Source organism: Artemia sp. Qi Xiang Cuo, chromosome 18, assembly GCF_049724085.1.
Source record: "Artemia sp. Qi Xiang Cuo chromosome 18, ASM4972408v1, whole genome shotgun sequence".
Lineage (NCBI taxonomy): Eukaryota > Metazoa > Arthropoda > Branchiopoda > Anostraca > Artemiidae > Artemia > Artemia sp. Qi Xiang Cuo.
Window position 1 is genome coordinate 57,558,333 of NC_142811.1, and position 25,883 is coordinate 57,584,215.

General features: G+C 37.1%; 1 protein-coding gene across 1 annotated transcript; it reads left to right on the top strand.

Annotated features, from left to right (window-relative positions):
- The first annotated feature begins 883 nt into the window (after window positions 1–883).
- LOC148941696 (uncharacterized) lies at window positions 884–1,954 on the top strand. The gene has a single exon (XM_089104228.1). It carries the CDS (start codon window positions 884–886, stop codon window positions 1,952–1,954), a length of 1,071 nt encoding a protein of 356 aa, XP_088960354.1.
- The last annotated feature ends 23,929 nt before the right edge of the window (window positions 1,955–25,883 follow it).

The following is a 25,883-nucleotide window of genomic DNA, read 5'->3' on the forward strand; positions in this document are numbered from 1 at the left end:
TGGGGAAAAGCTGACTCTGCGCTTTTCAAGTCCGTGTATGATAATATACTTGAAAAGATAAAGGTCCCATTTCAACTGCTTCAACAAGGTTCGCCTGTTTCCGATAATGAGAAGCAGATACTCCTGAACAATTACTGTGCAGAAATTACACATGCCCTACGCTGTGCCGAAAAGGCTGCAGTTCCGACACGAAAAGTTCGAGTCCGAAGTGAAAATCCACAGTGGTCTCAGAATGTACAGTTGTCCGAGTCTTGTAGTCGATCTATATTCTGGTATACACTATGGAACGAGTGCGGGCGCCCTCGTCAAGGTGTCTTGAATGATATCAGGCTATATACTAAGCGAAAGTTCGCCAAAACCCTTGCTAAACACCGAACCGACTTAATGGACCAGAATTGCAAAGTGCTTGAAGGTGACCCAAATGCAGTCTGGAAGTATATTAAAAAGAAAAGGAGCCCCAAATCTCGTAAAGAAGAAATTTTGCCAAGGCAAAGTAATTGGAACAAATATTTCATCGCCGAATTCTCACCGCTGAACAAGGCTCTCGAGAAAGAGTTCGAAAAAGAGCTTGACTCCCTCCTAGCATCCAATGAACGAAGTGTCGGGTTCGTTGTTACTGTCTCTAGCATCCGTCATATGCTATCTAAACTGAAAAAGAAGTATTCTCGAGGTGATGATAATATTTGTGGAATGCATCTGGCTATTGGGGGTGACAATGTGTTAAATCACCTTGCTCTTATGTACCAGATGATCTTTAACTGCGGTCTCGTCCCCGATGTTTTCTGCGTTGACGTCGTTACACCAGTTCCCAAAAAAAGGGAATGATCCCAGGAACTGTTCATCATACCACCCGATAACTGTTGCGCCGGTATTCTGCAAACTCATGGAAATGCTTGTTTTTGGTGACCTAAGTGAAGCTTGTTATACTCCCTATTCGCAATTCGGGTTTAAGAGTGGTACTAGTCACGAGCATGTTCATTCGTTGATAGCTAATTTTTTGCTCAGTGCTCATGATAATAATGATACACTTGTTCTAGCAAGCCACGATGTGCGTAGAGAATTCGACTCCGGTATCCACGCACATATACTTAGTTCTGCTTGTAAACGCGGAGTTGACCGTTCGGTTGTCGTTGTATGGAGGAGCATGTATAGGAGGCTTAGAGTGAAGATTAAAGTCCCCACTCATCGCGGTATGGTGGTATCCACCGTAGTTATACCTGTCCGTAAAGGTATCCGGCAAGGCTCCATTACTTCCCCTCTTCTATACAACAACAGGATTATCGTCCCTCAAGAATCTGCCAAAACGTGCTGCATATATCTAGGTATAGAAGTGTCGCTCATCAATTACGCTGATAATATACTTAACGCAAGTAGGTCTGTTTCAAGGGTTGAGGATAACTACAATATATTGAGTGATGAATATGCTAAGATTGGGCTAGCTTTTAATGCTGCCAAAAGTGAAGTAGTTGTTTTTCGTCGCAACGCGAAAGATTCGATCCCGATTAGCGTGCTCCTAGGCGATACTGCGGTGAGCTCAAAGCTATCTTTCACTTACCTTGGACTGCCGATCGCTTCAGATCTGTGGTTTACTCGTGAAGCACTGGTTGAGCATTTTTCAGAAAAGGCACGCAAAGCATACGGACTACTTCTACCCTGCAAACGTATGTATAACCGCCGTATACTCGGAAGGTTTTATTCCGTGTTCGTTATCCCGCATTTTCTGTCACTCTCGCCGTGTTGGTCTCTTTTCACCGAAACAGATAAGCGCTCAGTCCGTCGGGTTTACTATAAGTATGCAAAATATCTTTTAAGTGTTCCGCCATGGGAGAGAAACTCAAGAGTTTCAAAAAATTACAGCGTTGTGGACCCAACTACTGCAGCTACTGAGCGAATCGTTCGATTTCGGCGTTCGCTCAATCCTGATCATAATATTTACCGAGCTATCGTAGGCTAATTTGAATACGATTTTAGTATGCTGTATATAGATTTCTATTGAAGTCTTGTTGTTTCTCTTATTGCGTTTTCTTTTTCTCTTTTTTTTTTCTTTTTTTTTCAATACTCCGTTGTGGAACCTTGTGTTATTTATGATGGGAAATAAAAACCATTCATTCATTCAATGAAAGATGCCATAACATGATGAAAATATAATACTTTAGTTTATATAATAACATAATTTGAGCTTAATATTTGCACATTAAGGAGGGGGGGGGGGTAAATAAATCTCAGGAAGGGGTTAAAAACCCAATTGAACCTAACCTTACCCCCACCCCCCTAATGTGTAAATATACAGCCTAAATTATACAAGTCCAATGCATTCTGTCGCCCATCATTTATCCTTGTGGCTATGGAATCGGTTTGATCAGATCGTACATTCAGTAAAATTTTCGACTATTTGGTATCATGGTTGCAGCGGTAGATGCAACCGAGTAAAGAGCAAGCCACAGCCCATAGTAACTAAAAGTTAAAAAAAAGTGTTTTGAAAAAAAAATGCCTATCGAAAAAAATTGCCATCTGACACTGATTAACGAACGGTAATGGGGTTAATGTTCATGAACAGGGTTAATATCCAAGTGAATGTTTGTGTTCAATGCGTAGTATGCTAAGGAGGCGGGTTATTCCCTAATGTTCTACAGCTTTATGCTGCTATAATTTTCTCTAAGATAGTTGATACTTGCTTTCTTTGTTTATCTTATGTATCGTATATTGGTCAGGCGGATGACTTCTTAATTATTAGTAGGAGGAAATTTTCTTTGTCTAAAACGGTGGTTAATATAAAAAAAGGTTTTTTAGATATTGGACTTAATTTAAATTTTGAAAAGTGCGAGTATCTTTGTTTCAACGGTAATGCTACGAAATCTCCTTTGAATTGAAATTATGCTTCTATACGTTTAGTTGATAGTCTACGTTGGCTTGGTATTACTCTGTTTAATAATATGTTTTGTTTTCGCCAGTCACCTGTTTGGGACACATATACCAAGATTAGATGTGGGTATTCCAAGATCGTTGCCAAGTCGGTCGAAATACAATCGCAAAGCTTTAGTGTCGCTGTACTCTGTTTTCTGTGACCATGCTATTTCAAGCATTTACATTCTGCTTAAGAAGAATGACCTATCTAAATTATGGAAAGGCTTTTATCAGTATTGCAAATTTTTGTTGTATCTTCCTACGTCATTTCGTAATCGCGGTATTATCAAAAAGTATAACACACCTGATATAAATGAAAAACTTCGTGATTTACATAAAAAAAATGTCTGCAAATGCCTATGAAAAACTGTCCCCTTACCATGGTGTCATTCGTTTGTTACGCTAAATTTTCTTTTTATTTTTTTTATCTTACTTTAAGTGTTGTGTGTTTATTTTTCTTTCCTTTTTCTCTTTAGGCCTACTCTACTATTTTTCACATCGTTTGTGCAGTGGGTTATGAATAAATAAATTATTATTATTATTAACTATTATTTCGGTTTGTCTTAAAAGTAAAAGTTCATTGCAAAAAGAAATTTATGGTGATTTCGAAAAAAAGCCTGACACCCCTCCAAAATGGTGTCAGATCAAAATGAAAAGTTCAACATTGGAATCAGAATTTTCGAAAACCTTACACAGGGAAATTACAGTCCCTCTCCTTGAACAACAAGGAAAATCGCGTTTTTGTGTCGATAGCACTGATCTGTCTCCCTTTTTTTCTATTTTTTTTTCTTTTCTCCATGCCTAGTGGGTCACCAGAACATCACATAGAGATGCTTAATAGCTCATTCAAAAGCAATTTCTTATATCTACGTGCTTTTTATAAATTCCGCCATCTGCAAGTGCCACATGCTCACTGAAATGACACTTTCTGCCATTTCACAAGTTTTGGCGCTAGCAGGCTACCAGAACATCGTAGACATTTTTTTATAGCTCATATAAAAGATATTGCTCATATCTATGTTCTTTCTATAGGCCTAAATTCCACCATCTAAAATTTCAAAATGCCACTAAAAACGGCACTTTTTGTGTCGCATTAAGTAGAAAAGCCGAGGCTATTGGGCTAGCTTAACTTATAAGAGTTTTGTTTCATGGCTCATTTGAATGCTATTGCTGATATCAACGTCTTTTTTTTCTTTTTTTTTTTACTAATTCTACCATTAGTTAGTGCGATATAGAACTGAAAACAACACTTTTGGTGCCAAAGCTTCATCAGTGAAAGCTCCGAAGTACCAAACAGGTACTATTGTAATAGTTATGTTCCAGAACCCTTAACTGGAGATTTACAAGAACCCTTCCAGCACCCTTCCCCTCCCCACCCCCTTAGTAAGTTTTATAGATCGTCGGCTCACCAGTAAGCTACTGAAACATTAGCAGGCTATCACATCATCGTAGATAGATGTTTAATTGCTTATATTCAATAGGTTTTTACAAATTCTACCATCTATTAGATTTCACAGATTTCAATATGAACTAGTTTCTCCGGAGAATTCGCAATGAACTCTTTGTCGTGGTTAAAGCATTAGCTGCAACCTAGTATAGAGCGAACCACCGTCCATAGTGACTAAAAGCTAAAAAACTTTAAAACGGTCTTTTTTTCTTCTTTTTTTTCAGGCCTAACGGGTTACTAGAACGTCATAGAGAGAAGCTTAAGAGCTCATTCAAAAGCTATTTCTCATATGTACGTGGTTTATATAAGTTCCACGATCCGCAAGTGCCATATGGCACAAAAAAGGGCACTTTATGTCATTTCTCAAGGGGTGGTGCTAGCAGGCAACCAGAACATCGTAGATAGATTTTTGATAGCTCCTATAAAAAATATTGCTCATATTTACGTTCTTCTTATGATTTCCGCCATTTGGAAGTTTCAAATGGTGCTAAAAAGGGCACTTTTTGTGCCATGTCTGAAGTGGAAAGGCTGGGGCTAGTGGCTACCAGAACTTCTTAGAGTGATGTTAAATGGCTCATTTGAAAACGTTTGCTCGTATCTACGGGGTTTTATCAATTCTACAATTCATAAGTGAGATATAGCACTGAACTCAACATTTTTGGTGCTCCTTCTTAAGTGGAAAATCTAGAAAGTGTTAAACGGTATAAGTGTAATAATTAGGATCCAAAACCATTAGTTCGAGGTTTGTAACAACACCTCCTGCAGGTTCCTCTCCCAGGCCCCCTTAATAAGCTACGCAAATTAAAGTCACACAAACACCAGTATATTAAACTAGATTATTAGAGGCGTGGTTCTCTTAGTATAGCGCTGGACTTAAAATTAGATTATCATAGTTGATTCCTCCTTGAATTTGTTTTTTCAATCATGGGTTGTCCATTCTTATCATTTCTTTTTAGATAATCCACTATTTTTGCAAATGTGGTGCACTCATTTCCCTAAGCATATCCCGGGAAGACTCGTTTTAGAGCTATTACTCATATCTACGTGATTTTTATCAATTTTACCATCTATAGGTGCCAAATAGCACTAAAAACGGCACCTTTGGTGCCACTTCTTATGCGGAAGAGTTTGGAAGCATAAGACGGTACCATTGCAACAATTATGGTCCAAGGTCCTTAACTAGAGGTTTATAAGAACCCCTCACATATAATCTCCCTTCCAAACCCCCTGTACGTTTCATAAATCTTCTACTCATCTTAAAAGTAAAAGATTATTGCGAAAACAAATTAACTAAAACTAAAAATTTTTGAAATGAAAATCTACCAAAAATTAAGCTTGAATGATCAACAGTTTCGAATTGAACCTTTAAACTTCACTCTGTGATGAAGCCTATGTGCTAGTTCTAATGGCGGTAATTGAGGGGAAGGGACGTCCCACTATATTATTTTGTGTGAAAACACAAAATAATATAGGAGTTTTGGTACAGTAAAAGCAAAACAATTAAGGACACTTTTTACAGAATAACACTATTATCAATCCCTTTTTGGATCAATCCCTTTTAAGATAAATAATAACTCATTTTAGGATTGTTGCTTTATTTTTTTTTTCTCGTTTAATTTGGTATCACTTCTGCACGATGGCTCATTTCAATGCCTGGCTGTCGTTTTGGTTTTAAAAAGGACATGTCAAGATTACTTTGTAGACAAGTTCGAAGTAAAGCCATCTTGATAGCATTAGGATTACGACTATAGACTAGCTTTAGAATTTGTATCATAGCTTAAAATTCACTGTTGTATAGAGACAAACAACCATATTTTCAGAATTCATATTATGTCTTATTTGATCTTCATTTCAAGTAATACTAAAGCATATTTCTTACATTTGAAGATTGTCACTATTGATATTATAGCTTACAGCACTATTGAATATTATTCCAAAATGCTACCTGATAAATCAATCCAGTATTTCGTATGTTGTTCAATGACTTTGTAGTTATTAAAAAAATATTTAATTTTACGCTTATGTTTTTAAGATAATTTTAATTGTATATGGAAAGTTACTGATGTCAAAACTGTTGTAAGACTATGATAAGCTTTATAGATTAGTTTATTGTTGTCAGGCTTTTTGCTCACTTTTCACTACCAAATCAATATTTCTGTTTTTAATACTTGATTTTTGTATTTTCAGTAAAGCGCTAGTTTTCTATAATCCTAGAAACACAGGGAAACATAATTAGTTGGTTTATTTGTAATAGTTTGATTGATATATATTAAATAGGCTGTGAAGAAATAATTTTTGTTCGTTTTAAGTTTCAACTTCGCTCTTTACTTCCCTTGGAAAAACTTTGTTTTTTTAGATTAATATAAGTTCAAGGGCACCCTGATCCTGTTCAAAGTAGGTTAAGGGTTCCTACTTTGGTCACTATATCCAAGGGTCTAGATTTTTACCACAAACTGGTTGACAAGGTAGATCATGCCTACACCTTTACTGAACTCTTGCTTGACTCAACACTCTTTCGAATTCTTGAAGGTAGATCAACTTATGTTGTATTCTCTTGACCAAAAGTAAACCAAAAAAATATCAAGTATGTACAAAAATTATTTTCACGAGAAATCATAGAGAAAAATTAAATCCTATAAAAAACTAAATTCACATTATATATATGAGGAGGCTGTTCTTTCAAACATATTCTAGCTATGACACAAAACCTCCTGTCCCTATCTTTTGGAAATTCCTGATTATTGGCATATGACGTTCTATTATTCCACTAACAGAATATTATCATAGTCTAACTATTTCGTGTTTTACGGATCAATATTTTCAAGTTCAGATTCGTTGTAAAATTTTGTGCTTTTCTGAAAACATATACCTCTTCATTTCAAAAATACTGCGTTTATATTTTTCAATCCGTGCGTAAACTATTACACAGTTAATAATGTCGAACTTTAAAATTATTGTTTAAGCTTATAATACACTGAATTATTGTTACTTTGATAATTTTGCCACGGTATTACTAGCAAAGCTCACATTTGTCTATTCGGTTTAGAAAAGAATTTAGATCTCTGATCCTGCATATTTTTCCGAAACAAATAATAGTTTCAATATAGATAAGTTCTTTTTTAAACAGTGAAAAACAAATAAAAAAGTTCAGGATGTTTCAAAGACATAGTCAGTCTTCATCATCATCACAAACACTAAAGTATTATAATTAACACAAACTATATTTTTACAGAAAAAATATAATAACTTGCAGGTCACAGATGTTACTGGTTCGTTGGCTTACAAAATTCATTAACTGAGTTCATTCGAAGTCTTGAGTTCCTTCATCTTGCTTAAATTTATGTTTATTTCTTAATAAGGTTGTCCCAATCTTCTTTTTCCTCTAACTCTGAACAAAATGTTGCTGAATTTATAGTTGCTTAATCCTGCTAAAATTCACATTGAATTCTTAATGAAATTGGCAAAATCTTCTTCTTCTTCTAATTGTAAACGAAATGTTGCGGAATTTATAGTTATAAAATTTTCTTGGTCTATCATCCCCATATGTACAACGTTGAATTTTTCTTCCCAGACCACACTGCCTTTCTGTAACGAAACATATAAGAGTTTCAATAGGGATAAGTTCTTTTATTATGAAGCGAAAAACAAATACAAAAGTTTGGGATATCTTGAAGACATAATCAGTCTTCATCATCATCAGAAATACTAAGGCATTATAATGAACGCAAACTATATTTTTACAGAACTAATTAAAAAAATACTTTTTCAACAAAATAAGTTTTTCAAAGAAAAGTTAAGAGCTTCAACAAACAAAAAATGAGCAAAAATAAAATAAAATAATCTATCAATTTTGAAACTATCACAAATCAGGATCGAAAAACAAATGAAGTCCAAAACGAACAGACAATAAAGCAATTAGCCAAGTCAGACTCAAGACGAGCAGAAATTAATATGAGTTGGGCTCGAAACCCCTATGCCTTCCCAAAGCTAGAACAAAATTTGAACTTCACTGAAAAAAATACAAATGAATGTGCATTATCAGTTTAATATACATATGCTGATATTTATTCCTTAAAATCCTACTTAGGTTAGAGTGGCGCACCACTCTAAGTGAACCTAGATCAACCCAACTTTTTGGCTATCTCTCTCACTATGACTATGTGTCTTAGCGGGTGTGCTGCCATCTATAATTGACCTATCCTAAACTCAACGAAATGATGCACAGTCATACCTCAATGCCTGTCATTGTTGGTTTGTATGTCTGAATCAATATATTTGCATGTGTTTTTATCCCTCCCACTCTGTGGACCTATGTGTCTGGGCGGGTGTTTGCTTATCTCAGTGCCTGTCTTTGTTGGTTTGTATGTCAGAGTCCTTATATTTATATGTGTTTTTGTCTCTCTCACTTCCTCCGCTTATGTGCCTGGGCGGGTGTTTGCCTATCTCAATGCCTGTCATTGTTGGTTTGTATGTCAGAATCCATATATTTCTATATTAATAATAATAATTTATTTATGACCCACATATGAACATTATAAATGACACTTCGGAGTAATGGAAAATATAAAAGAAAAAATAACAACATCATTACGAAATCAAAAAAAAAAAAAAAAAAATACAAATTAACCGATATCACCATTAAAAAAAAAATAAGGGGTCAGTGACAGAAACAACATTACTAGTATTCATAATCATATTAGAAGACACACTGGCCAGTCGCGCACAGCATCAATGACACCATAACGGGATACAATATTTCTATTTTTAAAACGGCCGGGTAAATACATAAGATATTTACAATATCTAAAGTAACCACTTCTAAGTCTCCGTAAATTTTTTTCCTCAGTAAGTGGTGGAATCCAGATAGAAAATTTACTCCTGGAGAACAAAAACTATTATAAAGTCGAGCTAGGCCTTTACGGTTATAACGCCCTCTATTTGGAGATATCTTACCATATGACACACGAATATTATTTAATGCACTAGTAACCAACCCAGAGCAAGTTTCGGAAATGGAGGGGCAAAACGATATACCAAGCCACTTGACTTTATCCAAACAAGGTAATGAAATCGAACCGAGGTTTAACGGAGATACAGAAATGCTGCTATTAAAACACATAAACTCACACTTTCCCATATTAACAGATAGGCCAATATCACTAAGTAGAGAAGACAGCTTACGGAAGTTCTGAGCCAGCCCTCGACGAGAAAAACTAATTAAAAGGACATCGTCGGTTTATGCAATATAACTTACACCAGTATCCCGAAAAAACACAGTAGGAGATTGATGTTTTAAACAAGTAGCGAGGACACATTTAAATATATAAGGAGATAAAACTCCTCCCTGTCTAACGCCTTTCCTAACAGCCACCGAATCAGAAGTCTTTGACAGCCACTTAATACGCACATAAGAATTATCATACCAATATCGCAATGTAGAAATAACTGAATAATTGACTCCGGGACAAGCAAGGGAATGCAAGGCCTGGGCGTGAACAACATTATCAAAAGCCCCGAAAATGTCTACTGTGCAGCAATACTATGAACGCTTCTGGGCAAAAGCTTCTTTTAACAACCGGCTGAGCACATGATGCGCCTGGGGGCAACCGACCACTCTTCTAAATCCGAGTTAAAAAGACGAAAAATCGCACTTAGAAGTTATTTCAGGCAAAAGGACATACTCAAAAATCTTACTCATAAAGAAAGATTCAGTAATCGGTCGGTCTATAATTCGAGCATGAATCTGGATCTTTACCGCGTTTAAGAATAGGCGTGACACTACCGGAAAGAAGACTACCAGGAACCAGAGATTGAGCTATAAAAATCTGGAATAATAACTGCAGGTGGTTCAACAATAATGGGCAATCATAAGCAAAATTCCTAAAGCATAGGCCATCACAATCAGGAGAATCTGATCTTTTTACTTTCTTCAGCACCCAATGTAAATCACTCATACTTATCTCAGGGACTATATTGACAAACAGACACTGGCAGGACCGAACTAAGTAAATTAGGAAAATGTTTCTGAACACACTGATTAAATACAGAAAATTTGTCAATATAATGGCGCACAAAATTCATAAGGTTTAATTCCGACTGAGGTGGGGGAGAACACTTACTGCTATTGATAACTCTATTCCAAGTCATTTTACTATTTGGAGCGTCCCACGCGTTGAGCCTTGCATTACGTAAGCAAGATTTGTATTCTTTCTTCGTTTTTTGCTTGACTGTAAACACAGCACCAGAGGAGGGTCGATCGCAAGCGTTCCACAATCGCAACCAAAACTTTGCGCGGTTCTTTACTTTTTTACTTCCGGATGTATATTCCACAGGGGCTTGCGAGACCCAGAACGCACGTGCTCAATCAGAACTGCAACTTTTGTGGCCGACTTTAGACATGCCACTATCTGGTAATAATACGAATTTAGGACTTCTTTAAGATCAGGGCACTTTATCGAAGTCTGGAGCAAGTGAAACGGGACTTTAATAGTTGAGAGTAGAGTGCATAAAGTAGTAATATACAACTCAACGTCTATCCAATTCCAATTGGGCTTTTGATACCATTTTGAATGGGGACCCTTAAAGTTGGCTTGAACATCAGGAGGCTCAACTAGGCACGAAATAGGGAGATGGTCATCATTGATTTTATCTTCATCAACAAACACCTCGGATTTAATTAGACCGGACTTAGACACAATAATATGGTCGAGGTTGGATTTAACGGAGCCTCGATAATGAATTTAAGTATAAGCCAGGTTCTTAGCAGCGACATGATAGACACTTGGCAGAGAATCTAGCAGGAGTTCAGATCGATCAGATGAGGTCAATATGTCAGTATTCATATCCCCGGCTAAGATCCAATCAACATTTTTATCTGCAAATTTTATGAAAAGAGATTTCAGTTTATGGCAAGCTTTAGCAAAAGCAGTAAATCACTGAGTGTTTCGATGATTGCATGGGAGATACACATTTACAAAAGCCATGTTATTACACTGGATTGCTAGAATATTAGCATCAGAATAAATTTGCATAGGCTGATATCCCGACCGAATGAAGATAGCGGTGCCGCCGGAAAGGTGACCGCGGGTCTTTTTTGCTTCTCGAATAAATATATCATGGGTAGCAGACCACCTTAAACTGTTCGTATTAACTTTGGAAAGTAGATGCTCCAGTAGGAATACAACATCAAAATTTAGCAGCTCGTCAATTTGCAGATCCTTATCTTTAGTACCATTAATGTTCAGAGAAACAAAACTTAAGGCTGTAGGAGAAGTCATCATGTTGTCCTGGCAAGTGCATTTCTCAGTACCGAGCATTTTAAACTGTAAGAAACATGATTTCCTCCGCAATTGGCGCACTTAGGAGATACTGAGCAAGGGTTGTCCGTGGTGTTTTCGTGAGCCCCAGCACAGCGGGAACATTTTGGTATATCAGGAGAACGTGGGCATCTAGCAATAGTGTGATCAACCGTTTGGCACCGGAAACAACGACGCGGTAATTCTTGGTAGATTTCAACACGAAAAGGCTCATATCCAAGTCGGAGACCATCGTTAGTTGCATTTTTCAGTGCTAACTGATCCAGAAATTCCAAACGAAAACATTTTGAATGTCCTTTTTTTTATAGCACGTACTAATCCCGGTATGCTTTCCTTTAGAGATGATTCTGATACATTTTCAGGGATACCCCGAACAATGCCAAGTGCTTTTTTATCAAGGACCTTGGTTTGAACATTAGATAGGCTCTTAGAGGCTGAGGCGGCAAGGGATACGGCTGACTGCCTATCTCGAGTAACTACGATCCACTTTTTATTCTGATTATCAGGTTTTAGACTTAAAATCCCTTCATGACCTTCAAGCGTATTTAATTTATCTTTTCGCAAATGAGGATCACTTAAATCGGTAGGAACATTTTTCACAATTACTGCATATGTAGGTTTATCTTCAACTAAAGGGGAGCAGCGGGGGGGGGGAGGCGGCTGGGTTTGAAGCTTTTCTGACAATGCGCGTAATTCATTAAAACAGGCGTTTACCTTACTACTAAGCATGGAATATGCCGATGCGCGAATTATCGGGATTTCACTCGCGTTCCTTATCACGAAGTCCGGCACATCTATATCTTCAGAGTCGCATCTTTCAAACGCTACAATAATATCGGCAATACTATTTTGTTGGGCGTTATTACCAACTCGCCTGGGTGGAACTTCCCTCGGAAACGCTTTCTGGAGGAAAAGCTTTCTCGCATCTAACACATCAGTAGCCGAAAAAAAATCCAATCTTTAATCGAATCGTGGGAAATCCCTTGTTCGAGATTTTCTGTATGAAATTCAACACTGGATTATGAAAAAGTTTATCTTTCGCCCAAATTCCAGGATCAATCATTTTCACTTACTAGTCCATAAATCGTAATCCCTTATTCCACTTATGAAGCCAAATTGCTTCGATTAATCGTGTCCGTAAATCATAAGCCGTAAAAACTTATGTAAATGTCCAGAAACTAGGTTAAAAGATTAAGCAAAGGTTTCATATATAGGTCAGGAACTATAATCCTTTGAAATATTGCGAAATCTAACTAACTTCACTGGGATTATAATTCAATGAAAAGGCTAACTGGTTTGACAATGTTAATAAAACATCCAATTTATGAGAGGTCCGTTCACTTTGAACTCTGAATCATTACTGATTCATGTGTTACTGATATGTGTTTTTGTCTCCCTCACTTCCTCTGCTTATGTGTGTGGGCGGGTGTTTGCTTATCTCAACGCCTGTCTTTCTTGATTTGTATATGTGAATCAATATACTTGCATGTGTTTTATCTGTCTCACTGTATTTGCCAAACTGTTTGTGTAAATGTTTCATTATTCCAGTGCCTGTCTTTTTCAGTTTGTCTGTCAGAATCTATATATTCGTGTGTTTTTTTCCTCTCTCACTCTCTTTCCTTATGTGTCTGGGCAGATGCTTGCTTCTCCCAGTGCCAAGAGATTGTTACTTACTTACTTACATCTCTTTACCTATGTGTCTGGGCGGGTGTTTGCTAGTCCCAATGCTTGTCATTGTCGGGTTGCAGTCTGAATCGAAGTATTGGTATGTGTTTTTTTGTGTCTCTCCCTCTCTTTGCATGTGTCTCTGGTCAGGTGTTTTCTTGCCTCAGTGCCTTTCATTGTCGGTTTGTATGTCTGAATCTATATATTTGTATGCGTTTTTTTTTTGTCTCTCTCGCTCTCTTTATTGTCTCTCTCACTCCCTATGCTTATGTGTCTAGAATGGTGTTTGCCTATCTCAATGCCTGTCATTGTTGGTTTGTAGGTCTGAATCTATGTATTTGCTATTGTTTTTACCTCTCCCACTCTCTTTGCCAATATGTCGGGGTGGCAGTATGCTTCTCCCAGTGCCTGCCTTTGTTAATTTGTGTGTCAGAATCTATATTTGTATATTTTTTGACACTCTTACTCTCGTTGATTATGTGTATGGGCGCGGTGTTTGCCTGTTTCAATGCCTGTGATTGTCGCTTTGAACGTCGGAATATATAAATTTGTCTGGATGTTTGTTTCTCTCAATCTCTGGGTCTATGGGTCTGGGCGGGTGTGTGCTTATCTCAGTGCCTGTATTTGTCGGTTTGATTGTCAGAAATCATATATTCATATGCGTTTCTGTGTCTCTCACTTCCTCTTCTTATGTGTTTTAGGGGGTGTTTGCCTATCTCAATGCCTGTCATTGTTGTTTTGTATGTCTGAATCTATATATATTTGCAAGTGTTTTTATCTCTCCCACTCGCTTTTCCTATGTGTCTGAGCGGAAGTTTGCTTCTCTCACTACCTGTCTTCGTCAGTTTGTATGTCAGAATTCATATATTTATATGTATTTTTATCTCTTTCACTTCCTTTGCTTATGTGTCTGGGCGGGGTTTTTGACTATCTCAATGTCTGTCATTGTTGCTTTGTATGTCTGAATCTATATTTGCATGTGTTTTTTGTCTCTCACTCTCTGGGCCTATGTATCTGGGCGGGTGTTTGCTTATCTCAGTGCCTGTCTTTGTTGGTTTGTCTGTCAGAATCTATATATTTATATGTATTTTTCTCTCTCTCACTTCCTCTGCTTATGTGTCGGGTTGGGTGTTTGCCTATCTCAATGCCTGTCATTGTTGGTTTGTATGTCAGAATCCATATATTTATATATGTTTTTGTCTCTCTCACTTCCTCTGCTTAAGTATCAGGGCGGGTGTTTACATATCTCAATGTCTGTGATTGTTGCTTTGTATGTCTGAATCTATATATTTACATGTGTTTTTGTCACTCTCACTCTCTGGGCCTATGTGTCTTGGGTGGGTGTTTGCTTATCTCAGTGCCTGTCTCCGTCGGTTTGTATGTCTGAATCAATATATTTGTATGTGTTTTTATCCCTCCCACTCTCCTTGCCTATGTGTCCTGGCGGATGTTTTCTTCTCACAGTGACTCTCTGTCGGTTTGTATGTCAGAATCTATATATTTATATATGTTTTTGTCACTCTCACTCTCTTTGCTTATGTGTCTGGGCGGGTGTTTGCCTATCTCAATGCCTGTCTTTATCGGTTTGTATGTCAGAATCTATGTTTTAGTGTGTGTTTTTTTATCTTTCACTACCTGGGGCCTATAAGTCTGGATGGCTTTTTGCTTGTTTCCGTGACTTTGTTTTTTGGTTTGCATGTCTGAATATATATATTTATACATGTTTTTGTCTCTTTCACTTCCTCTGCTTATGTGTTTGGGCGGGTGTTTGCCTATCTCAATGCCTGTGATTGTTGCTTTGTATGTCTGAATCTATATATTTACATGTGTTTTTTGTGTCTCTCACTCTCTTTGCCTATGTGTCAGGGGGGGTGTTTGCTTATCTCAGTGCCTGTGTCTGTTGGTTTGTATGTCTGAATCAATATATTTGCATGTGTTTTTATCTCTCCCACTCTCCTTGCCTATGTGTCTGGGCGCATGTTTGCTTCTCACAGTGCCTGTCTTCGTCGGTTTGTATGTCAGAATCTATATATTTATATGTGTTTTTGTCACTCTCACTCTCTTTGCTTATGTGTCTCGGCGGGTGCTTTTCTTTCTCAATGCCTGTCATTGTTGGTTTGTATGTCTGAATTTATGTATTTGCATGTGTTTTTGTCTCTCTCACTCTCTAGGCCTATGTGTCTGGGCGGGGGTTTGCTTATCTCAGTGACTGTCTTTGTTGGTTTTTGTTTGTTAGAACCTATATATTTATATGTGTTTTTGTCTCTTTCACTTCCTCTGCTTATGTTTCTGGGCGGGTGTTTGCCTATCTCAATACCTCTGCTTATGTGTCCGGGCGGGTGTTTGCTTATCTCAGTGACTGTCTTTTTCTGTTTGTATGTCAGAATCTATATATTTATATGTGTTTTTGTCTCTTTCACTTTCTCTGCTTATGTGTCTGGGCGGGTGTTTGCCTATCTCAATACCTGTCATTGTTGGTTTGTATGTCTGAATCTATATATTTCCATGTGTTTTATCTGTCCCACTCTCTGTGCATAAGTGTCTGGGCGGAACTTTGCTTATCTCAGTGTCTGTCTATATAGATTCGTGTGTCATAATTTATATATTTATATTTTTGTGTGTCTCTCACTCTCGTTGATTATAGGTCTGGGCTGGGTGTTTGCCTATTACAATGTCTGTCATTGTTGTTTTTTATGTCTGAATTTATATATTTGCATGTGTTTTTGTCTCTCTCACTCTCTGGGCCTATGTGTCTGGGCGGGTGTTTGCTTATCTCAGTGCCTGTCTTTGTAGGTTTGTATGTCAGAATCCATATATCTCTCTCACACTTCCTCTGCTTATGTGTCTGGGCGGGTGTTTGCCTATCTCAATGCCTGTCATTGATGGTTTGCATGTCAGAACCTATATACTTATATGTGTTTTTGTCTCTCTCACTTCCTCTGCTTATGTTTTTGGGTGGCTGTTCGCCTCCCTAAATGCTTGCCATTGTGTATTTGCTTGCCAGAATCTATATATTTGCATTTTTTTTTGTCTTTCTCACTCTCTGGGTATATGTGTCTTGGCGGGTATGTGCTTATCTCAGTTCCTGGTTCAGTCGCTTTGTATTTCTGAATCTATACATTTTCAAGTGTTTTTATATCTCCCAGTCTCCTTCCCTCTGTGTATGGCTAGATGTTTGCTTCTCACAGTACCTTTCTTTGTCAGTTTGTATGTCAGAATCTATATATTTATATGTGTTTTTGTGACTCTCACTCTCTTTGCTTATGTGTCTGGGCGGGTGTTTATCTATCTCAATGCCTGTCATTGTGGGTTTGTATGTCTGAATCTTTATATTTGCAGGCCTTTTTTTCGCACTCAATATTTGTGCATGTGTGTGAGGGCGGTTGGTTGCTTGTTCCAGTGCATGTCTTTGTAGGTTGTTGTGTTTGATTCTATATATCTCCATGAGTGTCTCACTTTCTCTGCCTGTGTATGTTTCGTTAGGTGTTTGCTTGTCTTAGTGACCGTGTTTTTCGCCTTTTATATCTGAGTCTATGTATTTGTGTGTGTCTCTCACACTTTTTGCTTGTGTGTTTGGTTAGGTGTTTGCTTTTCTTAATGTCTGTCTTAGCTTACCCTAAAAATAATAGAAATATAACAAAGTAATATATAACATATTTTTAATAAAATAATGACATGTATGATATTAATATAAATATATGGTAGATATAATATTATAAATTATTAATATCAATGATCAACTTCGGACATTTTGAATCTGTTCCATAAAATGGTTCACCTTGTTCTCTCTTGATACTATAGCTATTGTTTTCTCTTAGTTCGTAATCAGTAGAATAATCATTATTCCATTTTGAGTCATACACAATTTTTACAGGTGTGTCGTCGACAAGGTCAATATGCTTTTCGTCTTTGGTATTATTTGGTTCATTGACTGTTTGATCAATGGCAGTACCGTTTGCTGGTACTTTGTTTTTCATCGATTCATCTTTATATTCCTTAGTGATATTTTCTGCCAATGCCCTTTTTATTTTTCTGGGATTTTCAGTGTCTATTATCGCACTATTTTTACACAGGTAACAGTTCCGGCACGTAGACAAGATATGGTTTATGATATTAGTAGAAGAGTAGGCCTTTCTTTTCGTCTTTGCTTTCATTTGAATGCTAATACCCGAAAGCTGACGATATGGTTTAACACTGGGTAACATGTTACCAAAAGCACTAGCAAGAAGATGCCCCTCTTCATCAACTATTATTTTTTTGTTGGCATTCTCTTTGAGTGCAATCATCTCCGGAGATCTCAATCTCGCATATCCACCATCATAAGAGTTGAATTTTTTGGTACTCCAAAGAAATTTAATTCCTTACTGTCATGACAATGCACGCATACGTTTCCGATAGTGCTACGACTTGTACTTATTTTACAGTTTAAATACTTCTCCTTGTCAGCATTCAATGCTACAATAACACTATCATGTGAACATAATTTCTTAAAATGCTTCATCTTCACTTCTTAGAGATATGAGTTTTGTTTATTGTTCCACTTTTTGAATACCATTAACTATCAATGGCCAGGTACAGGCAGACAGAAATATATCTTATCCCAAAATTTCACTTATTGCAAAATGACTGGCTTGGCAACGAGACTTTAACTTGTAGTTAAAAATCATATTATAAGCAAATCTAAGCAGATATAATTAAGAAAAGGAAAACAGGTCATTTACCTAGAAAAAGAAAAAGAAGGATTAGAGAGCCCCAAAACCTCCCCCCGTAAGATAAATGACCACCAAAGTGCCAAGATGGTCCACCCTTACAAACAAAACCACTGAAGTTCAACTTCACAATATCCATTTGCCTTCTTTCTTCCACCAGCGTCTGTGCTGTTGCAACCACAGCTTCGATCCGGCTCTATCGCCCACCAAACGTCTCCACTGCCTAAAAACCATGGTCTAGATCGCATGGGCATCCACATGAGGTTTTGAAAATCGAAGTCCACAAGATTAGCAGCAAATAACCGTGCCAATCTAGTCAAGCAGTCTCCTGGCCAAGCTAGAAATGCACCCCCCCCCCCCAATGCACAACGTAGTGGAGCCAAATATTTTTAAGCATGATTCAATTAAAATTGTCTCGTTATCAGGAATTAGCCTTATTGAGAAGCCTAGAATCAGGTTCTAGCAAGTTCGGAGATGCCAGCTATCAAGGGAAATTGGCTAAACTGGCATCTTAGTCTCCAACGGTGAAAGCAACACCATATCTGAATTAAAACGCGAATTGCCGCTTTGCATAATTTTAAACAACCTAGGGCTGAAAATACAAAGGCCTGTGAAAGCGATGGACGCAGAGGGAAAACAGCTAAAAGTCCGAGCGAATCATTAATCAGTTTTATTGAATTTCATCTTCATAATTGAAGATGAAATTTGGATACGTCACGTAATGAATAAGGTTTGCAGGAAATATTGCCGGTTCTCACGAAGAGTTATAACCGTGAATTGAGTTACTGGACAATTGTTTGGGCGAAATATGAAGTGACTGAGAGAGAGTATCCCCCAAGGACTCCAGATCAGAGAGGGAAAATCACGATAATAGGGTCACAACTGGCCAGCCAGTTGTCCGTTGAGCGGACCGTCCGTCATTCATGGCTCAAAAATGGGGCTCCTCCTCCCCAAAAGAGACCAAACCTCACTTAGAGTTGATAGGACTAATCTTGTTTTCTTTCCCAAGCTTTTCCAATCCAACCCGAAATTCAATATCTCCCATTTTTTTCCATAGCCCATTGCAATTCATTACATTCTGTTTTACAATCATATATAATTTTCCCCAATGGGTCCAGGACCACTTTGCTTCCCCTAGACTCGTTTTATAACTCTCCAAATTTTTTATTCTCCACAATCGCAAGCTGAATTTATAAATCACATTTTTTTGTGTCTCTTATCTTTTCCTTACTTTCCTACCATAACTTTGTTTTGCGAAGTAGATCATCTTTAACTTTTAATTGGACAATAGTGCCCTTTTTCTTAGATTTCACTGTTCTGTTATAGTCTTGTTTTATTCCCATTGGGTCATGGGCCTCTTTGCTCTCCCTAAGCTCTTTTTTCTCATTTCGTAATTCTCCCGAAATTTTGGTTTTCCGCCATTGCTGACAGAATCTGTAAATTTTGTTGCTTTTTTCTTTTCTACTTTTCTCAGCTTTTTCAATCGCGCAAAATAAATCATCATTAAATCTGAATGGGACAAAAGTGTCCACCATCTTTAACTCAATTTCTTTATTGTATTTGCGCTTAATATTTCTTTTCTCCCTTTTTCTTTTAGTTACTTTTGTCGTAGCATTAAATAGATCGTCATCAAATGGGAATCGGATCCTGACATTTGGTTTTTCATATTGGACCAAAATTTCTCGAACTGAACAAGGAAACGCACGTACAATAAATTTGTTCCCGTTCTTCTTTGGCACATGAGTGTTTCACATTGGTATGTACTTGTCGGTTTCTCATATTCGTTTCATGTGTTTTGAAGTTTATTATTTTCTGAAAATGTGCCCAATAGATCAGTTTCACGCGTCTTAATCTCAATGTTATGTGGCCCAGCCACTTTCGAATCTCCCACCGTTAAAGATGCCACTTTTAAGGATTTAAGATTTTTGATATCCCCAAAGTCTCCTCCTATTAGAACATCTACAGCAAAATAGATACTAAGCTTACCTTTACGGTTTTTCTTTGGACTGTACCGTCCTTCTTTTCAATTTTTATTCTCACCCAAGCAGACGGGCATTTGTATTATCTTCATAATAAAATTTGTTTATAATAACACATGTTATAATCGGATCCCTATGGTTTTTTCCCTGTCCTATTAATTAGGTCCATTCGCACAAAAGTTTATTCACTGCCTGAGTCAATTACCATTTGGTTAGTTTTTCGTTTAATTTTCCTTCTATTTTATGTGATTTCACAAATTCCTCAATATTTCCTTTACTATGGGCTATAGCTGAATTTATTATTTTATGGGTTACTTTCTCATCTCTATCCTGGCAAATCACAGGCAGCGCGATAGCGCTGCCTAAGTAAAGAACGATGTGGACACAATGTATTATTTATTTTTTCTTTTTTCTTCTTCTTTTTCTTCTCGATGCCCGGGCACTTCGTATCGAAGGAGTTGTCGTAGAAACTTCGAAAAGGGCTCATTCAATTGAAAATTGGAGTGGCTAGTGCCCTTTTTAATAGTCGAAAGTGATTGGAGGGCAACTAGCCATCCCCCTACGCCCATAATTCCCCCAAACACATCCAATCAAAATTTTGAGATAGCCATTTTTTTCAGCGTAGTTGATTTCCAGATAGAAAATATCTTTTTGAGGAGGACACTCACCCACACCCCTCGGGGCAAGAGTTTTAAGTTAAGCCATGAGGATATATAAGAACGATGTTGGCACAATGTATCATTTATTTTTTTTTTTCCTTTAGAGCAGGGCACTTCATATGGAAGGGTTCGTCGTAGAAACTTCAAAAGGGGCTCATTTGATTGGAAATCGAGAGTTCTAGTTCCCTTTTTAATAGTCGAAAGTTATTAGGGGGCAAATAGCCCCCCCCAGGCCCATCATTCTCCCAAACACATCCAATAAAAATTTTAGAGATAGCCATTTAGTTCAGCGTAGTTGATTTCTTGATAGAAAATATGCTTTTGAGGAGGACACTCCCCCACAACCCTCAGGGCAAGGGTTTTAAGTTATGCCCTGGGGGCATATAAGGTCTTCATAGAAGGCGTTGTCATAGAAACTTCAAAACAGGCTCATTCGATTGAAAACTCAAAGGGCTAGTGCCCTTTTTAATAGTCGAAAGTGATTGGAGGGCAACTAGCCCCCCCTCCCACGCCTGTCATTCCCCCAAGCACATCCAATCAAAATTTTGAGATAGCCATTTTGTTCAGCATAGTTGATTTCCAGATAAAAATATGTTTTTGAGGACGACACTCCCCCACAACCCTCAGGGCAAGGGTTTTAAGTAATGCCCTGGGGGCATATAACGTTTTTATAGAAGACGTTGTCGTAAAAACTTCAAAGCAGGCTTATTCGATTGTAAATTCAAAGGGCAAGTGACCTTTTTAATAGTCGAAAGGGATTGGATGGCACATAGCCCCCCCCCCCCACGCCCATCATTCCCCCAAACACATCCAATCAAAATTTTGAGACAGCCATTTTGTTCAGCGTAGGCTAGTTGATTTCCAGATAGAAAATATGTTTTTAAGGAGGACACTCCCCCGTAACCCTCAGGGCAAAGGTTTTAAGTTATGCCCTGGGGGCATATAAGCTTTATATAGAAGGCGTTGTCATAGAAACTTCAAATCAGGCTCATTCAATTGGAAATTCAAAGGGCTAGTCCCCTTTTTAATAGTCGAAAGTGATTGGAGGGCAACTAGAGCCACCCCACACCCATCAATCCCACAAACACATCCAATCAAAATTTTGAGATAGCCATTTTGTTCAGGGTAGTTGATTTCCAGATAGAAAATATGTTTGTGAGGAGGACACTCCCCCACAACCCCCGGGGCAAAGGTTTTAACTTATGCCCTGGGGGCATATAAGTTTTTTACAGAAGGCATTGCCGTAGAAACTTTAAAACAGGCTCATTCGATTGGATATTCAAAGGGCTAGTGCCCTTTTAATAGTCGAAAGCGATTGGAGGGCAACTAGCCCCCCATGCCCATCATTCCCCCGAACACATCCAATCAAAATTTTGAGACAGCCATTTTATTCAGCGTAGGCTAGTTGATTTCCAGATAGAAAATATATTTTTGAGGAGGGCCCTCCTCCAAAACCCTCACGGCAGGGGTTTTAAGTTGTGCCGTGGGGGCATACAAGGTTTTTATAGAATAGCCATTTTGTTTAGCATAGGCTAATTGATTTCGAGATAGAAAATATATTTTTGAGGAGGACTCCTCCGCAACCCTCAGGGCAAGGGTTTCAAATTATGCCCTGGGGGCAAATATTTTGTTCAAAATAACTAGTTTTTGGTTTCTATGGGCCGAGGTTCGTCTTTTACTAATTTGCAACTATCACTGCAAGCGCGATCAGGTGAATCACGATCTTCTAACATAACTTACTCTTTCATTTTGAATTCTATTAAGCAAATGAAGTTTGAGAAAATTAAGCTGGTGAACAAATTTCCTATGTCAATCTGTTTTTGGATGTTTGTCCCAAAAAAGTCAAACACAACAGTGGTTCTGAATTTTTTTTTTTTTTTGAGTTAAAATTCATTTTAAACATATTTATGGCACAGACAGAATGCCCAAAGAAATAGCTGATGCTTAGTAGGAATTTCCGCTGTCCTTACTCACAGTCAGAACAGTGAATCAAGCAGTTTTTGGCAACGAACTGTAAGTAAGGAGTGACGAGGCTCAATAGTGTAGCAAAACTCTAAAAACGAAATTTTGATGCCAATAGACATATCAAAAGAATTGGCTTATTCTGCTGATTCCAAATATATACGTTTTGTTAAGCTTAGCGGTACCTATTAACGATTACGAGCCTGAGGAAATTTACATAATTTTCCTAAGAGGTGAGAAACACCCCCTAAAAGTAAAAAAAATCCTAATGAAAATCACACCATATGATTCAACGTACAATAGAACACTACTGCTGAGGTTTCAAGCTCTAATTTGCAAAAATGTGGAATTTTGTATTTTTTGCCATAAGAAAGAAAACGGGTACGTGCTTTTTTGTTCGTTTTTCTTTGCTTTTCCCAGGGGTGATTGTATCGACTCAGTGGTCCTAAAATATTGGGGGAGCGCTCATTCGGACGAAAATTTAAAGTTTTAGTACCCCTTTTAAGTGACCAAAGTAGGGTGTATCTTTTGAATTCTACGAGACGTATAGGAAAACATTTCTACGGGACGTATAGCAATTTCCATGTAATTTGCTTTCTGGTAGGTATTCTATTCTACAGGTCATTACACTCTTTGCCAAGAGATTTACGCAATTAATTAAACTTGTATTATAAAACCAGCGCGTCTTGTTTCGAGTTTTAACGGACAAGTTTTTGAAAAGCAGACAGTTTTTTTTTTCTTGTTTAGCATTTGCAAAAAAGGGGTAATTAATGAGTGGAAAATTTTTTTAATGCTTTTACAATCGGAAATGTTTGATTAACCTTTGCAAAAAAAGGGGTAATGAGATTTGTGAATTGGAGGAGATGCCATGATTATGTACTGTATAATACACAAGTGATGTTTTGGAGCGTATTGTCAATTTAACGAGAAAATGACTGAAAAGTGTTTTGAGGGAGATGGGTTGCATGGAGGGTTGAGTTGCATGAGAGTTCAGTTAAAGGGGGTACAGTTACACGGGGGTTTCGGTTATACAGGGGTTCAGTTACAAGGGGGTTCAGTTGCACGGGGGTTGAGTTAAATGGGGATTGAGTTCCACGAGAGTAGTGCTTTGTCGTAGTTTAGCTTGTCACAGTTTTAAAAGAGCTTTACGGGGATTGAGAGACTCAGTTGCCGGATTCCGTGTGGTTTTTCTTTACTTGGTGGTCATTAAAAACGAAATTTTTGTGTTAAATAAGTAGTTTTTGTTTCTTTTAAAAGAGCTTTACAGGGTTTGAGAGACTCAGTTGCCTAATTCCGTGTGGTTTTTCTTTACTTGATGCCTATTAAAACGAAATTTTTTTGTTAAATAAGTAGTTTTTGTATCTTTTAAAAGAGCTTTAAGGGGTTTGAGAGACTCTGTTGCCTGATTCCGTGTGGTTTTTCTTTACTTAGTGCTCATTAAAAACGAAATTTTTGTGTTAAATAAGTAGTTATTGTATCTTTTAAAAGAGCTTTACGGGGATTGAGAGACTCAGTTGCCGGATTCTGTGTGGTTTTTCTTTACTTGGTGGTCATTCAAAACGAAATTTTTGTGTTAAATAAGTAGTTTTTGTATATTTTAAAAGAGCTTTAAAGGGTTTGAGAGACTCAGTTGCCTAATTCCGTGTGGTTTTCCTTTACTTGGTGGTCATTAATAACGAAATTTTTGTGTTAAATCAGTAGTTTTTGTATCTTTTAAAAGAGCTTTAAGGGGTTTGAGAGACTCAGTTGCCTGATTCCGTGTGGTTTGTCTTTACTTGGCGGTCATTTTTTGTATCTTTTAAAAGAACTTTACAGAGTTTGAGAGACTCAGTTGCCTAATTCCGTGTGATTTTTCTCTACTTGATGGTCATTAAAAACGAAATTTTTGTGTTAAATCAGTAGTTTTTGTATCTTTTAAAAGAGCATTACGGGGTTTGAGATACTGAGTTGCCTGATTACTTGAGATTTTTATTATATTTATGGTAATTAAAAAAGAAATTTTTGTGTTAAATAAGTAGTTTTTGTATCTTTTAAAAGAGCTTTACGGGGATTGAGAGACTCAGTTGCCGGAGTCCATGGGGTTTTTCTGTTCGTGGTGGTCATTAAAAACGAAATTTTTGTGTTAAATAAGTAGTTTTTGTATCTTTTAAAAGAACTTTACGGGGATTGAGAGACTCAGTTGCCTGATTCCATGTAGTTTTTCTTCACTTGGTGGTCATTAAATACTGAATTTTTGTGTTAAATAATTAGTTTTTGGATATTTTAAATGAGATTTAAAGGGGTTTATATAATAAGTATACTAATTCATTGTTTTTTTCATTTAATTAGTGATAATTAAAAACTAACTTGTTTTGTTAAATCAGTAGTTTTTGTATCTTTTAAAATAGATTTACGGGGATTGAGAGAATCAGTTGCCGGATTCCGTGTGGTTTTTCTTTACTTGGTGGTCATTAAAAACGAAATTTTTGTGTTAAATAAGTAGTTTTTGTATCTTTTAAAAGAGCTTTAAGGGGATTCAGAGACTCAGGTGCCGGATTCAATTTGATTTTTCTGTACTTGTTTGTCAGGTGTTGTATATTATTATTTATATTTAATTTGTTTGAGATTACCTTTTTAATAATTCCGTGTGGTTTTTCTTTACTTGTTGGTAATTAAAAACGAAATTTTTTTGTTAAATAATTAGTTTTTGTATCTTTTAAAAGAGCTTTAAGGGGTTTGAGAGACTCAGTTGCCTGATTCCGTGTGGTTTTTCTTTACTTGGTGGTCATTAAAAACGAAATTTTAGTTAAATAAGTAGTTTTTGTATCTTTTAAAAGAGCTTTACGGGGATTGAGAGACTCAGTTGCCGGATTCCATGTGGTTTTTCTTTATTTGGTGGTCATTAAAAACGAACTTTTTGTGTTAAATAAGTAGTTTTTGTATCTTTTAAAAGAGCTTTACGGGGATTGAGAGACTCAGTTGCCGGATTCCCTGTGGTTTTTAATTACTTGGTGGTCAATAAAAAAGAAATTTTTGTGTTAAATCAGTAGTTTTTGTATCTTTTAAAAGAGCTTTACAGGGTTTGAGAGACTCAGTTGCCTAATTCCGTGTGGTTTTACTTTACTTGGTGGTCATTAAAAAAGAAATTTTTTTGTTAAATCATTAGTTTTTTTATCTTTTAAAAGAGATTTACGGGGATTGAGAGAAACAGTTGCCGGATTCCGTGTGGTTTTTCTTTACTTGGTGGTCATTAAAAACGAAAT

Excerpts from the sequence above, each read along its gene's own strand:
- LOC148941696 (XM_089104228.1), top strand. The coding sequence starts at position 884 with ATGGAAATGCTTGTTTTTGGTGACCTAAGTGAAGCTTGTTATACTCCC.